We start from the raw sequence: 16,321 nt of genomic DNA, 5'->3' as shown, positions 1-16,321 counted from the left end.
CTAAGGGTCTATACAGATGGACCGCATTTCAACTGCAATCCAACCGCAAATTGCAGTTCAAGTGCAGTTTGAATGCAGTTGACACGACTGCAATAAAACTGTAAACCTAACGTGTAGTCGGATTGCAGTTCAGTTGCAGTTGGCGTGCAGTCGTGTGAAAACTGCACCATCCCACCCGCCCGCACGCTCCACTCTCCCGCGCATCGAATCAGTAGCAAAAACAAGGTTAGAGTGAGCAGTTGGCGTAACTGCAACTGAACTGCAATCCGACTGTGCGTTCGGTTTGCAGTTCTATTGCAGTCGTGTCAACTGCATTCAAACTGCACTTGAACTGCAATTTGCGGTTGGATTACAGTTGAAATGCGGTCTGTCTGTATATACCCTAAATCTTTTTATTACTTTTCTATTACATACCTGTGTACTATTCTTAGCGTCGAACACCTCTTCAAACAAAGACTGGAGCTCGGTAGGGAAGCAGGGAGTGAAGTTCGTCCAGCCCTTCACACTGCTCTCATTGTTTCGTCGTCCAAGCCAAAGACCGTGGAAACCGCATCTTCTGTACGCAAAATCTGAGAAAAATAATGTAGTAAAAATTATAAGATTAATAATGATATAATGTATATTAGGATACAAAATAAAACATGATAACTAATAATTATTAATTATTAATAATTATCATCTTTTGACACATAGACTAGACTCATACGGCGTCTAAACTTTAGCCCATTATTCGTCTATGATTAACGTATATAATATAAAAAAACCCCGCCAAACAACTTTAAAAAGTAATGAAATAATATATTTTACTAACTTTGAGTTTCAATAATTCCTAAGTGTAAAGTGATATTTTAGTGCAAAATTGTCACGGCGTGTCGGGGGACCGCCAACAGTGTCTTTTGCATTTTGTATCGCCATGTCTGATGTCACTAATTGTCTCGATTTGGTTCGCTGAAAACTGACCCTTAAACTATAATGTTATGTGAAGTCAAACATCTACATTAGCGGTCCCCCGACACACCTTGACAACAATTATGGACTAAAATATCACTTTACAATTATTGAAACTTAAAGTCAGTAAAATATATTATTTCATTACTTTTTAAAGTTGTTTGGCGGGGTTTTTTTTAAATTTCTTAATTTAATTTTATTTCATGCTTTTTAAACTTGTGTTGGTAGGTAATTATAAGTGCAGAATAATTACTATCAACAGGATCATATTATATCCCAATGAATACCATCTAGGAATGTCCTTTTGGATGAGGCCGTCAATATGAGTCCAAACATGAAACCTCCACTTTGGGTTCATATGGAGCTCGGCTCCTATAGAATAAAGGTGATGCTGCAGCAGCAGCATGCAAAAATTTATTGTTTATCTACGTCTTACTAGTTGTCGCAATTAAAATGAGCCCAAACACGAAACCCCTGCTCTAAGTTGGTAAGGAGTTGGGTATCCTATTGATTACCAGGTGATGCACCAGGTCAACTTTCCATTAATGTGCAAATATTCCTAAATGTCACGAACTAGAATGCAATAAAGCCCACCAAATGACTGCAAGTTGCTAATCGGCTCTTCACGAACCAGATGAACCGCGATTTTTCAGCACGGAGCAGGCTGATGATGATGAACCATAGCTAAGAACACTCTCAATTAAGTCAGCTTTCAAACAAAAAAAACAGACTGACAGACAGACAGACAGACAGACAGACAGACAGACCGACAGACTGACACATCAAACTTATAACACCCCTCTTTTTTGTCGGGGGTTAATTAAACACAATTTAACATAGTACTGCATACAATATACATAGATAATAAACATAAACATACATTACATATAGAAATTTAGCACATTGATTCAGATGATATAAACTAACATAATATATGAAAACTGCAAGGCAATACTGTAAATATTACATACGGGTCGAATTGATAACCTAATTTTTTTAAGTCGGTCAAAAACTTACTGGAGGGATCACTGAGTCGTACTCTGGGACAGCTCTGGTGTATAACCGTGTTTACCCTCGTCGGCGGCCAACAGAGATAGCTGTCGAATGTGGCATTGCAGAACACTGCATCTGTGGTAAAAAAAGGTAATTTTGTTAGAGTGCGAGAATTCGTTACTGCAGTATTTGTGTTAGACCGATTTTTAACCTATTGCATAGCTTTTATCGCGGAAATTGAGCGGCAACCAGATCAAGAAATTCTGTAACGAAAAACACCTAACATTATTCTAATGTCGTTTCAGTTCGGCAGACTTCGGCACGGTGTTTGTGTGCGAGCGACTAGATTGTTTTTAGAGTGAAAGAAGAAGGGGCATTTTTGTATGGAACCCGTACCCAAGCTGTATCACGTTGAGACCTTTATTATATCAAATGAAAGGGCTTGAAAATCTGTACATTTTCTTGTATGTATATAAAATGTTGTATATAAAATCCTTGCATCAATTTATAGTGGTGCTGTTAAGGAATCATTTCTGGAAAGTAATTGTATATGATAAAAATAAGGAAAGTGTTATATTTTAGTATATTCTTTCATATTTTAAAGAAATGTATGAGAAAACAATAAAACCTTTTTAAGGTTCTATCTGACCTTTTCTGGATTTTTAATCACTTTGGAGAAATGTTTTATAATTAGCAATACTAGCGAATGGCACTACAGATTGTTTAATTTTTTCCCGAAAATGAAAAAATAACATTCTGTATTGAATTAATTTGTAGTGTTGATATAATTAGTAAGGAACAATTTGTTAAAAGTAATCATATATAGCAAACTCAAGGAAAGTGTTGTATTTCGATATATTGCTTAATATTTCACAGAAATGTATGAGAAAACAATGAAATGCTGAATGTCGAACCTTTGCCTGATTTTTTCGTTAATTATCACTTTGGATAAATTTTTATCGCATCAATACTATCGCATGGTGCGATAATATAGGTTGTTTTTTTATTGCTTAGGAAAAATAAACACCCTGTATTATTGCTTGCCATTCGCTAGTATTGCTAATAAACAATTTTTCCAAAGTACCTAACAATGTACTGTTAGATTATTAAGTATGTTAGATTTTTAAGGTTTTTTTGTTTACCCATACATTTCTTAAAAATAAGAAACAATATACTTATTACTAAAATATAACACTTTCCTTATATTTGTCATATTATATACGATTACTCTCCAGAAATGATTCCTTACCAGCAACACTATAAATTGATGCAATAATACATGATGTTTTTTTGTGATTTTTTTCTTACCTTCTACCCTCATTAACTTTTTTCTCCCATGGTTTAGAGATTTTTCGTCATACAATAAAATGTTCAACTTTTCAAGCCCTTTCATTTGGTATATGTCTCAACGTGCTACATTGGTGGGTACGAAATGCCCCTCCTTCTGTAATAGCCAAATTTTTTTCAATTTTATTGCTGTAAAATTGGTAAAATTTATATGACATCATAATAGACTTCTCAGTTATAAAAGTTAAGAATTTGATGTTAAACAAATCAATGTAATTTGATGTTATCACAAAACCAGTCTGAACTACCATTTTCCTTTAATATTGCAGTTATATTTAATTTCAAAGAAATTTACAAATACCGATATTATATGATATATAACTATATTAATCGACACATAAATTATTTAATAAGTTCCATTCAGTTGAATTTTATAATTTATCTGGGTTAAAAATTGTTAACCTTTTAACTTTTTCTGTAGCAGCTGTACCGTAGACCGTGGTGCTACAACGTACTAAGTAGTACTCTGCACAAGTGATAGGTTCAAAGAAGTTGATTCATAGGCATTGATGCGATCTGAAGGTACTCCCTCACCACGAGCATTCACTTGTAATATAACATTATAGATTCATTTTTGAGCATTACATTACACGTGTAATGTAACATTAAAGATTCGACTTTGAGTATTATATTACAATACTATCTCCCTGACTGACAAGCTTTCGCGTGTAATGTAACGTAGTGTAGTGTAATGTTCGACTTTGAGCATTCCATAATATAGCTTGTTGATGTTACAAGTTGTATCAAGATATAACACACTGTGTCATTACAAGGTGCGCATTGTAATGCTCGGTGTTGTATCATTACAAGGTGCGCATTACAATGCTCGACTCTGTAACGTTACATAATACATTACAGGGGGCCTATTATGAGCTCTTAAATCCATTCACTTTACGTCCTTATACTGACTGTATAAGGACGTAAAGTGAATGGATTTAAGAGCTCATAATAGGCCCCCAGCACCATAATTTGCATAAGGTTCGTCAACTGCCTGTTAATTCATTTCTTCGATGGTACATTGTAGCGCTACGCCGTACAGTAACAGTGTCGTAGGCCGTAGCCCCCTTGTGCATTGTGAGCCATAAACCAAAAATGAAAACACTAATAATATTCGATATTTTATTGTCATTATATTCTAAGATCTAGATCGGCCTTTTCCAAAATGGGCCTGAAGGCCTAATTAAGAGGGTCGATGTCGCAGAGTTGGACAAAAAGAAGAAAAATACATTTTGACACGTCAGAATTCTGATAGCATGCGGGGTCCACAACAAAATGTATGAACAGAGTGCGACCCGGCGGGGGTCCGGCGGACCTATGAATACTTTTTTCAATTCACAGAATATTCAGAAACGAAGCCTATAGGCTTGTATTATTGCGTGGAAATTTAAGACGGTTTTGTTTGGAGTAAAAACTGTAGTTTGAGGGAGATACAATCGCTTTCTAGATGACACGGCTCACGTGTCATACGCCACACGTTAAAAACCCATAAGACGCGGCTGCCGTGTAATCCGCAATGAATGCACCTTTTAAAAAAGGTTGACGGCCTCCACTTTTTGACCGATTTCCAAAAAGGAGGAGGTAATACGTTCGGCTGTATGTTTTTTTTTATGTATGTTCAACGATAACTCAGCCGTTTGTGGTCAGATTCACAAAATTCTTTTTGTGTTGTTTAGGGTTTGACTCGAATTTGGGACCATGTTCATAAAAGTGGTGACCTGATGATGGGATCCATGAGTAATCGAGGGAACTCCTCAAAATTTATATGGAAACATATAGTGATTTTGATTTTTTCAGAAGTGTTTTAGGCATATACTACCAAAAAGTAAGATTTTGCACCAGGATGTACCCTGGTTCCGAAGGTACCCAACAGAACTTTTGAATCCTTATAGATACAAGTTCGAGGATTTTGGCTTTATTTAAGCTACTCCAAGCAAAAGCCAATGGATTCTACATTATTTCTGCTGAATATAGGCAAAATTTTATTTTGGAAAAAATTGGGTTTCGTTAGATATTTGGGTTTTTCGGACGCCAGGTGTAAAATCAACCAGAAAAGTTACTTATTACTTATATATAGCGTACGCAAACGCTGCCGAAACTATAAAAGATAGAACCATAAATGTTATAAGTAATTGTAGATCTTATAAATATATACAAAAAAGTCCGCGACACACTATACTTATCTATGTCGAGTGAGGCACAATAACCATTTTTTTATTTAAAAATCTTGAATTTTTTTTGGACTACATTTTTTACTTATGCTATTAATCCTTATGAAAATAAATTATTTCGTCACTAAGTACAGTTTATGTAGATAATATTTGGTCTTTAAATGATTAAAATTTGACGTTTAGTTTTGAAATTATGGCAAAATTAAAATATAACGATAGTGGGCGTCACCAAGCGGGGATGTGTGTGCGGGAGGAAGACAATCTGTGCAGTGTGCACTATATGCATCCCTTCGGATAATGACTGCGTCCGCGTCGTCGATGTCAGTGTTGGAGTCTGTGAATTGATCTGGGAATCATTTTGCTGACCGAGTCTTTATGCAGCCGTAACCGACATCCACGCGGGCGGAGCCGCGGGCGACCGCTAGTAATAATATGTACAACTCTAAGACAACGTGCTATAAGTAATATAGCCTCGTGGTCTCATAGGTAACTAAAAAGGGTAAAATTATTATTTTTTAACAAAAAATTAAAACCGACTTCCAAGGTAAAAACAAAAGTAATATTCTTAAACATAATCTAAAAAGAATCAAATAATTATTATTCCTTATTATAGTGCCGTCTTCAGACTTCGCCTAAACCTCAACTACGAGTATTTTTGTACTCAATCTTCGTACTTTTGAAGTCGCTACCAGCCCGGAAAAGTTCTGAGATTCTTGACATAGAACTTACGCTAAGGTAAGCTGGTACCGACTTCAAAAGCATGAAGATTGAGTACAGAAATAGTTGAGGTTTAGGCGAAGTCTGAAGACGGCACTATAATAAGGAATAATAATTATTTGATTCTTTTTAGATTATGTTTAAGAATATTACTTTTGTTTTTACCTTGGAAGTCGGTTTTAATTTTTTGTTAAAAAATAATAATTTTCAATTCACAGAATATTCAGAGGCGAAGCCTATATCCTTGTTTTACGTGGAAAATTAAGATCATTTTGTTCAGAGTAGAACCTTCTAAAGTGTAATTTGAGGGAGATACAAGCGTTTTTTAAATGACACGGCTCACGTGTCATACGCCACACGTTAAAAACATGTATGACACGGCTCCCGTGTCATCCGCACTGAATCGGTTAGGAACAATCCTACATTGGGGCCCAATGTAGGATTATTCCTAATATTATGTACTTACATTGTAAGCTAACTTAAAAAGACAAAAAAGAATCCATTTTAGTTTTATCGTAGTTAATATAGCAATATTAATTACGTAATTGCCTCCCTGTATAGGGTGGCAAGGATTTACGTGGGCTTTGTCATCCGATTACCAGTTACCACGCAGTGAAAAACATAGATTGGACGCTTTCTATATTATGTTTAGTGCGTCCAAATAAATTAAAAGGGAAAAACAATTATTAGCACTCCGCAGGTGTCGACAAAAGTAGAAATAATTGACCTGATTAAAAATTCGTAATACGGAGGGATGGTAGAGCAGGAAGTAGAGTAAGAAGAGTATCCTCCTTTTTCGAGAGCGTAACAAAATATTATATTTCTGCTTCTTTGATATTTGTTTTCACTTAATATGGCGGTACTATTGAAGTGCAATGTGTTGATTTTTTTCTTAAAACTAGTAGTAGAGGAATAGCAGAGGTGTGCCACCAATGGCACGCGAAATAAAATTTAAAGCACGCCACTGCTCACAAAACTAGTAACGAAATTATTTTAACCAACAATGAAGGATTAAACTTTTAGTTCCAACTCTACATAGTAGGCACCAAATTAAGCGAATTTTGAAATAGGTACGCATCGGATCACAAAAATTATTGAATGAACTTTTATGACTAATCTGAAAATTTATTCCGAAAATGTAGGTTCGCCATGCCTCTACCAGCATAGTCCTACTAATTTCTATCATGTAATGGTTATAAGGACGTAGCGATGTACCTACAATGTATTTTTATATAGTATTATTATAACAGTACTCTTCATACTTGGAATCAAAATAAAAAATAGGTAGTCTACAAATCAAAACACAAATTACAACAAAAATTTATTAGCCACCACATTTCAGCCCAAAATCAAGCCCTTTTCCTTGGGTTTGTATGTTAGGAAGAAGTCTCTATACTGCGGCACCACGACCGGTGATTGACCTGGCAAGCCGCAGTTGGTCAGTATTTCCTTTATTTCCTCCCCGTCCAAACCCTTCAACTCGATTAAGTTATCCAAAAATGTTTTCCATTCTTCCCAATTGAGTTCCGATTTACTGAAATCAATAAGGTCTCATTATTCAGTACTTGGGTGTTTCATATTACAGGGTCCGAAACATTTGTGGTCCGAAATAGCGAACTAGTGAACTAGTCCGAAATAGTGAAAATGCGCGATATCAAAATGCGTGTCATCTGAAATTTCCCTGAGGGCTTTATTTCACCGGGATTAGGGATACCATGGCAACTAGTCTGTACAGGGTGCAACAAAACAAAGTGATAATACTTAGGCCAGGGGTTCCCAAACTGTGCACCGCGGCGCCCTGGTGCGCCGTGGAAAGGCAAGAGGGGTGCCGTGGCCCGTGAGTCAATTCTCCAACATTATCCATAACCACAAATATTATTAAATAAAATTATAAGTACTTAATATGAATTATTATACAAAGCAGACAGATGATTAAATATTTGTTTATTATTATTTATTTGCTTAACTTAACTATACTTAATAATTATTAAAGGTGTTTATTTATGTATATTTTTGTAATTATTGTAATAGCTAGTAGAGTAGGGCACCGTGATAAAATATCAATATGTAAGTGCGCCGCAGGCTGAAAAAGATTGGGAACCCCTGCTTTAGGGTGTATATAGAGTTCGCTATAAAAGTAGCAGCCGGCGGAGCAAAACTTTTTTTTGTGATTAATATGGGCAAGCGCCCCAGCGTTTTTATGAATTTGCCCATGCTTATTTTCAAGTATAAAAATGAATTATAAAATCGACATTTTAGGGTTAGTCGCCCCCTTAACCTAACTATAATAATTACTAAAGGTATTTATTTATGAATCTTTTTGTAATAGCTAGGCAAAGAAGGGCGCCGTGATAAAATATTGAACGTGTAACTGCGTGGCAGGCTGAAAAAGATTGGGAACCCCTGCCCTAAAGTATTTTCACATTGGTAGGTAGAAGGTTAAGGTTATTCCCGTGTCCGTTTGGTTTATTTTTCTATACATTTTGTTAGTAACAGCGACTGGTTGCCCGGTAAAATATTATAGTCCGTAGACGATAATTATTACATTAATCCTCTTATAAGAAAATTTCGCAGGAATCCGTCTAAGCTTTAAGGTCGTTTTTTCCCGCGTGTCTTGTAGGCGTTAAACAGCTTTACAAAATATGGAAAGTAATAACAAAATACCTTTGATTTTTCACCGACATTCAGCTGTCGATTGCGTTTGAAATAAAATAATATTCCCGGAACATTTCTGATGCATTTACGAAGTATCAGAGAAAAAGGCCTGATTTAAAAAATAAAAGTAGTTTTTGCTCGCCTGTCTTTAAAACCTTTTCAGTTCAAGCAATTAAATATTATTTATATGTAATAAATGAATAGCGCCCTACTCACACATCTGCCGCAGGGGCAATCTAAGGTGTAGGAGTGGGGATGACCCTTAATTGCATCCTTCATTGTGATGTGTGAAGGTATGCAGGGGCAATTTAGAAGATTGGCCCTGCGGCAGGGCGGCAGGGGCGCGAGACCATCCTTGATCCCTAAGTCGTCCCTGCCGTCGCTGCGTGTGTAGCGCAATTGGGGCAATTTCTCAGTCAGTTTCAACAAGTCTCAGGAATCATTAATCGTTCTCTAGCGCATCATGTATGTATTTTTTTTTTCTATAAATGGTGCCACCATTGCAAGAAGCTCTTCAAAAGAGTCAAAATCCATCCGTAAAAAGTTATTGAAGTCATCTACTTCCAGTTCTTTTATAATATTCATGTGGCATAACTCACTTCTTTTCAGTAGCCATTTCTTCACCCAGTATCTCCTTTTCCTTTTTTTTTGAGGTAGCACCACAGAAAGCGGCAAGGCTACTCCAATCTTTTGATTGGTCGATAATACGGGTGCCATTCTCAATACGTGTGCTCAGCTCAGCTTACTCCGAAACACTGCACGGCAGGCAAGTGTGTAGAGATACTCCCGATATCGCCACAACCGCCATGCACCCTAGATTGCCCCTGCGGCAGGTGTGTGAGTGGCGCCTTTAAGGTAAGAGCACTAATGGTAGACTCGGAACTAATAGATGACACTTACGACAAAAATACCATAAAAATAAGAATAAGTCTAATTTTTTCTCAACACTATAAATTTTATAAGCTTCTCAAGCTATCTGTTGACGTGAAAAAATAACAAAATTTTAAAATGGGATCAGTTTTCGTAAAAAATGTGACCGCGTCAACTCGCGCTCGGCAGTTTCTTAGCAAATAGGTTAAGGAAGGCGAAATTTTGCACGTAAGTTTTGAATACATTTATTTGATTTTTTGTAATTTCTATTGATTTGGTTTAATGGTCATGTTGTTTACACTAATTAATGTTTATTTATGATTTTTTAACCATTTTCCCTAACAATATAAAGGGTGTCTACTATTAGTTCTTGAAAATGTTAAAAAACCTAATAGATGACATGGAACTCATATCATCATTTTGCAATACATACTAAAGTTATTTTGTAGTTTATTTTACTGCAAATATCATTAATATTCTCTGAAAATATAATTCTATTCACAAGCTAACAAATGAAAACTACTGTACCTGAAAATTGACATATTAAACCTTGTCTGATCTAAAAATCGATTGCTTTACTTTTTTAGCAGTAAAAAGAAGAAAAAGGAGAGCTGAGAAAATAAAGAAGAAAAAAGAAGAGGCAAGAGAAGCGTGGAGACTAAAGACTAAAAAATTAATAAATTTGCTAGGAAAAAATATATGAAAAATAAAAATATAAAAGGAAAGATAGTTTCAGCATGGAAGAAGAATGGATAGAATCTGGAGACAACGTGGATAATATTTCATATACATGTAGTTATTATGATGAAGTAAATGAAATCTTTTGAAAAAACGGCAAATAAAGACCTAATAATAGGAAAAATGTTAAATGTAATGTAATGTTATATGTCAACTATTAGTTCTAATTGGTGTCTACTATTAGTAATGTTCGTTTTCTGTGATGTCATCTATTAGTTGTTATGACTAAGTTTACAAAAAGATCAATAATTTATTTTCTAATTTATTTGTCAGTGAATAATCATAATTGTTTTATTTTGTAAGAGTTACTGAAGACATGGAAGAATTTATCAATCCTTTATTTTAATACGACCGTTTTCCACCCCAGAGGGAAGAAAACGATTATTTCAGGTCTTGCCGAGGCTTGACCTTTCGGAGATAACCTATGTTACCCAACAGTACACACATGCTTACTACTTACGTCATTTGGTCCCTGAGTGAGTTGCGGTCGCGGGAACGATCGCCCCGCGCGAAGCGGGGGGGGTGGGGGGGGGCATGGCAGGCGCAGCACTCGCCGCGCGATTTCGTCAGTACCTATTTCCGAAATGCCGGCAAGGACTTGCTCAGGTCAAGCCTCGGCAAGACCTGAAATAATCGTTTTCTTCCCTCTGGGGTGGAAAACGGTCGTATTTCAGTTCTGTGCCTTCGGCTTGACATTTCGGAGATGTGTTTAATTATCTGCCGGCGCCCCTTGAGAGCGTACTGTGACCAAAGAAGTAATAAAGGACTAGAATCACAGGAAATAAAATAAAAAATAAGACGATCATTCAAGTAAATAACAAAAATATAATGTTTTTACATTAAAATTAGGCACACCATAAAAAGCCTCCTTGGCCTTAACAATTACGTAACTTAAAAACACAGCCTTATATAAAATCTAATTAGACTATAGGAACTATTAATTTCTGAATCACAGTAAATCACAATTAAGTTGAAATATCTTATTGTTAGTAAGGGCGAATTAAATTGCTTTAAACGCATTATTAAGAATATTCCCATTTTTTGTTCGGGGTTTTTCTACTGGCTTGCAATAGTGTTTGAAAAAATTATCCGAACCCCTCCAGTTCCCCCGTCTTAGAATATCATCTAACGGAACAAGGTTTTCGAAATCATTCGAAGCTAACGCTGCTCTGATGGAATCTGGACTACAATTGATATAACTAAATTTTTAAAAGGACCTTTCAACCAACCCACAATAATTGCCCTCGAAGCGGCCTTGACTTCGCCTCGAGTGGTAATGAATAAGTTATCTAAGCCCTTTCGCGCCTTTCTTCTATGAGCTGATACCTTAATTAGACAGTTGACCCATTTTATTAAGCTGAAACTTGGATCCCCTGAACATGTCAGAAACCAACCAGACTGGCGATTTTTTGCGTTATCCGTTTTCGAACCGAACCTAGGCCAAAATGTTATAGCAGAGTCTGTTCGCTCACAGTGTTGCTCGTCGATGCCTAAAAGCGTCAAATCATGAATCCGACGACCCGATGCTAACAAAAGAAGTAATGCCACGTGCCGAGACACTTGAAAAATACTCTCTCTATCTGGCGAATGTGACCTCAACCATTCGAACAAATCCTGTATATTCCAAATATGTGACTTTGACAATGAAGAAGAAGATTTCTGAATACTAATTACTTTAAGCATTGCCGTAATTAGAGGTTGACTAGCAAGACCATTCTCATGAACGGGGTCGCACAAAGTCACAATTACAGATTTGTGAACGAGAATTGTTGGGTAAGCTAGTTTTTTCGTTCGATGAAGGTGACCGATGTAAGCAGTTAGTTGCTGGGGACGAGGACTACTAGATTTTACCCCATTATGTTTACTCTTTGGTCATTGCAGGCGATGGTGTCGTCGCAAAACTCGCTAAATTTTTGTGGAGGGGAATGGAGGGTGGTTTTGTCACGAATGGAATTGTGAATCCTGATATAATTTTTAGGATCTTCTTTGGGTCTCTTAAATTTTCCCGACGCGTTAGGAAAGCTCCCAACTGTCCCCCCCCGGAAGTTGTCAGTAACGTTGGGTCTTTTGCGGCTTGTTCTCCTTTCCTGCTTGACGTTGCTTGTTGAGTAGTTTGGATCTTCCCCCCGACCGAAAAGTCGGTGTGCGAGTTTTGGAGTGATGCGATACGGGCCTGCCAAGCTTGTGGGTTCTTTGCCTTGGTTGGGTTAGAAGGTCCCGATGGTTTACGAAAAGCACCGTACGGCGAATTCCTAGCCTTATCCTTTTTCCCACATATTTCCCAAAAACTCCGTTAGAGCCTCCATTATCCCTAATGAAGCTAGGTAACTCCTTGTCATCGAAGAGGTGAGTAGAGGATGGCACTATGTTGTGTAGGGTAGTGTCCAATACCTCGTTTCGTCCTCTAAATGTCCTCCTTCTCATTTCAATGGATTCTGCGCGGTGAGCGCAAACGTACTGTAAGAGGTTATCCGACACTAACTTAAACTGCGAATCCTGCGCCAAGAGACTTCGCAGGTCCTCCCCAGCACTTGGGCATTTTTTAATTATTGTATTCAGCCCCTCCGCCAGGGCCTTCCTTTGCAGCAATAGTCCATGGGAAATGGTTCCCAACATTGACTCCTGCTTTGTAAGCCAAGGAGATGGTTGTGTGGGTAGGCCTCCGCGTTCGGTGTTCACTTTTATTGCACTAAAAACTGGTGACGCGTGTAGGTGTTTTTCTACATCCTTGTATCTAATTCTGTTCCAGCCTTCAGTGCCTAACCGCTGACACTCTATGCCTTCCTTTTTGAGCTGTGCCGTGGGCTCTGGCACAGGTGGCTCTGCCTCCTTCACTCTTGACGGAAATTCAATTTCGTCCAATACCTGGTCCTCCTGGGGTCTGTCGATGAACTCACTCATATTGGGAGCCCTCCACGAGTCACCGTCCGAGCACAAACTCTCATCATCCTCGTGATCCGATTCAAAGTAGGAGCAATCGTCTAAAACTTGATCATTTGCATGACTACCTTGTCCCTCGATCTTTTCAAGGAGGTGGGCGAACATTCCCTCCATTTTCCTCTCCAGAGCCTCGAACTTTTTGTCGGAAGGGGACGGAGAGATTCTCCTTTTCTTGCGGCTGCTTGAAGCTGAGGATATGCTTCTACGCCTTCGATTCGTCACCTCTGTCTCGGCCAGATTGCCAGAGAGAATTCTGTCTGCCTCCGCTCTTGTATGGAGAAGGGGTCGCAGTGACTCCACCGACTGTTTGAAAAATTAAGTGCGAGCTGCCGAACCCCTAATGCGGTTAGCAATTGCTGGTGGGCCTATTATTAGAGCTCTTGTAAAGGCCCAATCGAGAAGCCTAAGTCGTATTTCTCTATAGCATTTTTCGGACAAATGATCAATATCAGGATAAAAAGCCTGAACTAGGCCCACGGTCGGTAGAGTGAATACTAATTTATTTAAACTTGCCGGGTCCACTTTGCTTCTGAAGACCTCTTCTTTGGATGCCAACGACACCTCCCACTGCGTCCATCCCTCCGGGAGACACTCTTGAGATAAGATCTTAATTCGATCTAAGATCTCCTTATCTTGATCTGGGCCCACACGCTCGTCCAGCAGCTCCCCCAGCGTTATCACACCACTTCCTAGCGCCATCTGCATAATAATAGCTAATGGCACCAGCCGCAGTAAGTTCACTAATTAAGGAACCACATTTGCGAACGTTACATCAACGTTATTAAATTATTATGTATTCACAATACAGTAGCACGTGCGTATGTCACGGTAAAGAAAGCGTACTGACGAAATCGCGCGGCGAGTGCTGCGCCTGCCATCGCCCCGCCCCCGCCGCTCCGTGCGGGGCGATCATTCCCGCGTCCGCAACTCACTCAGGGACCAAATGACGTAAGTAGTAAGCATGTGTGTACTGTTGGGTAAGGTAGGTTATCTCCGAAAGGTCAAGCCGAAGGCACAGAACTGAAATAAATATATATTTTACAACATTCAAATGTTCCATTTTTCCTTAAAGCGTCTGCCATTAGTGGTTTTACCTTATATAAGAATTAATTTACTATGACTGAATTTACTAAGAGAAGTTAACTCGAGATAAAAATACTAGCTCCATATTATAACTCTTCTAACTATAGCTGAGCTTTTTGTATTTAAATATTATAGTATTTCATCACAAAAGTTTACATAATTTTATTAATCCAGAGCCATAAAGAACTAACAGACATACACACAAACTTTCGCCGTAATAATAGCTTTAAATAGTTATTTTCAAATCCGTTTACAAGGAAAACTTTAAAAGACCACATTTACCTGAATTTATAAAAAGTTATTCCAGTGTCTGTCATAGTTAGTTTTCTGTCGTCTATTAATTTAGCTTGTCTCATCCAGTAATCAGATCTATACAAGGTGATGGTAGATCCATCGCGATTATTGTCACCGAATTTAGCGAATTCACAAAATTGGCTATCTAAAGTTGCTCCTGGCTCTTCTGCCATTATTTTAATGGTGTCTGCGAAAAAATATTTTTTTTTATCTTGGAAACATCACCGACTTCACGAAAGTATAATTATTATCATAATATACTAATTACTATAATTTTATTTTTAAGCTCCGTCGTGAAGTCGATTCTCACTGAAAGGGAAAACGCCCTTCGTCGATCGAATTATTATATCATCGAATTATTAGATCGGATAATAATATCGATCGAAGTATTGAAGGTCACATTTCTTTTATTTCTTCAATTCATATACCTACAAACTTTGGCAGACTTTGATTCCGTGAAAGTTAGAAAAATCATAACCTCTAAAATATTTACTACATGTTTTGTTAATACTTAACTGCGTAGTGCGTACCTTTCTCGAATACCTAAAACCTACCCAGAGTTAATGTAAATGCAAGTAGATAATAATAGTCACAATTTCCTAAAAAGCACGTGTACATCGAAGTTTTATAAATGAAATACTTTTCCATAAACAAATTGTGTAGGTAAATGACATAGAGAAAAATAAACATACATGTAAATGAGGCGTTCGTTTCTATGACAATTTTTGTCAACAGTGGAACGTTCTGATTCACGCAAGTGGATGTGAATGGATCGCACTTCATATATGGCTATTGGTATTTGATAGGCTATTTGTTGCATTTGTCAAAATTATTGGCGTATATATGTCGCAGCCGACTGGTTTAAGAGGATACACCAGGGGCTAGAGAAATGAAAAAAAAGTAACTGTAATATCTATAGCTGTCTCCCTTACCTCAAGCCTATACCGCAGAACGCGATAGAGACAACTGCAGAAAATCCAGAAAATCAACGATTCGTTGTCCCCTGATTCCTTCTCCAAAACTTAACCGATTTAAGTAGTTTTTTCATTAAAGATTAAAAAAAGGATTGAGCTGTGTTCCTATGTTTTGCTTTTTTTGTATAATCTAGCCAAATCTGTTTTCTGGACGTTTGAACACAGCGGAAAATCTGGCCATTTTTTTGGGTTTTTGAACGTTCATATCTTATTTAATAATTAAATTATGAAAAAAAAGAAAACATAGGGACATTGTATTAGTGGCCGTAGATATTCAGGAAAAAAATTATAACTCTATTAGCATCATCCAGGGAGGAAACAGGGGACAACGTTTGTATGGAAAAAAGGGCGGTGTGGACTCCTCTTAAATAGCCGTTCAATCAAACAGCTAGCCCTTTGACTGAACAACGCCATTCAATCACACGGCTATACGTCGTTTAGCCGACTTGTTGACTACAACGTTCAACACTACAGCTAGACGACTCTTAGGTGGGATTTCGCCAAACACACATAAAACTTAGTTTTATAAAACTTAGTTCCCATTGAACGCGTTCCTGCTGCGACGTAAATCTCGTTTTGTTTCGATTGGATTTC

General features: G+C 37.5%; 2 protein-coding genes across 2 annotated transcripts in view; both read right to left on the bottom strand.

The window, feature by feature from the left end:
* Window positions 1-16,321, bottom strand: part of LOC121738756 (PDF receptor-like) — a 42,010-nt gene that overhangs the window by 13,775 nt on the left and 11,914 nt on the right. The window contains exons 4-5 of the mRNA XM_042130991.1: window positions 1,966-2,076; window positions 415-569 (exon numbers count right to left, since the gene is read on the bottom strand). Of these exons, the coding sequence (XP_041986925.1) occupies window positions 415-569; window positions 1,966-2,076 (266 nt within the window). The remainder of the gene's footprint in view (window positions 1-414; window positions 570-1,965; window positions 2,077-16,321) is intronic.
* Window positions 7,493-15,393, bottom strand: LOC121739295 (tubulin polymerization-promoting protein homolog). Its single transcript, XM_042131672.1, has 3 exons — window positions 15,284-15,393; window positions 14,742-14,940; window positions 7,493-7,707 (listed from the first exon to the last, which is right to left on the bottom strand). Exons 2-3 carry the CDS (start codon window positions 14,924-14,926, stop codon window positions 7,512-7,514), a joined length of 381 nt encoding a protein of 126 aa, XP_041987606.1. The 5' UTR covers window positions 14,927-14,940; window positions 15,284-15,393; the 3' UTR covers window positions 7,493-7,511.

This window comes from Aricia agestis, chromosome Z, assembly GCF_905147365.1.
Source record: "Aricia agestis chromosome Z, ilAriAges1.1, whole genome shotgun sequence".
NCBI lineage: Eukaryota > Metazoa > Arthropoda > Insecta > Lepidoptera > Lycaenidae > Aricia > Aricia agestis.
The sequence above is the reverse complement of the archived record's forward strand: the minus strand, read 5'-3'. Positions and strand labels throughout refer to the sequence as shown.

Excerpts from the sequence above, each read along its gene's own strand:
- LOC121739295 (XM_042131672.1), bottom strand. The coding sequence starts at position 14,926 with ATGGCAGAAGAGCCAGGAGCAACTTTAGATAGCCAATTTTGTGAATTC. Across the intron at positions 7,708-14,741 it reads ATAACTTTTTATAAATTCAG|TAAATCGGAACTCAATTGGG; the intron begins GTAAATGTGGTC and ends TATTGATTTCAG.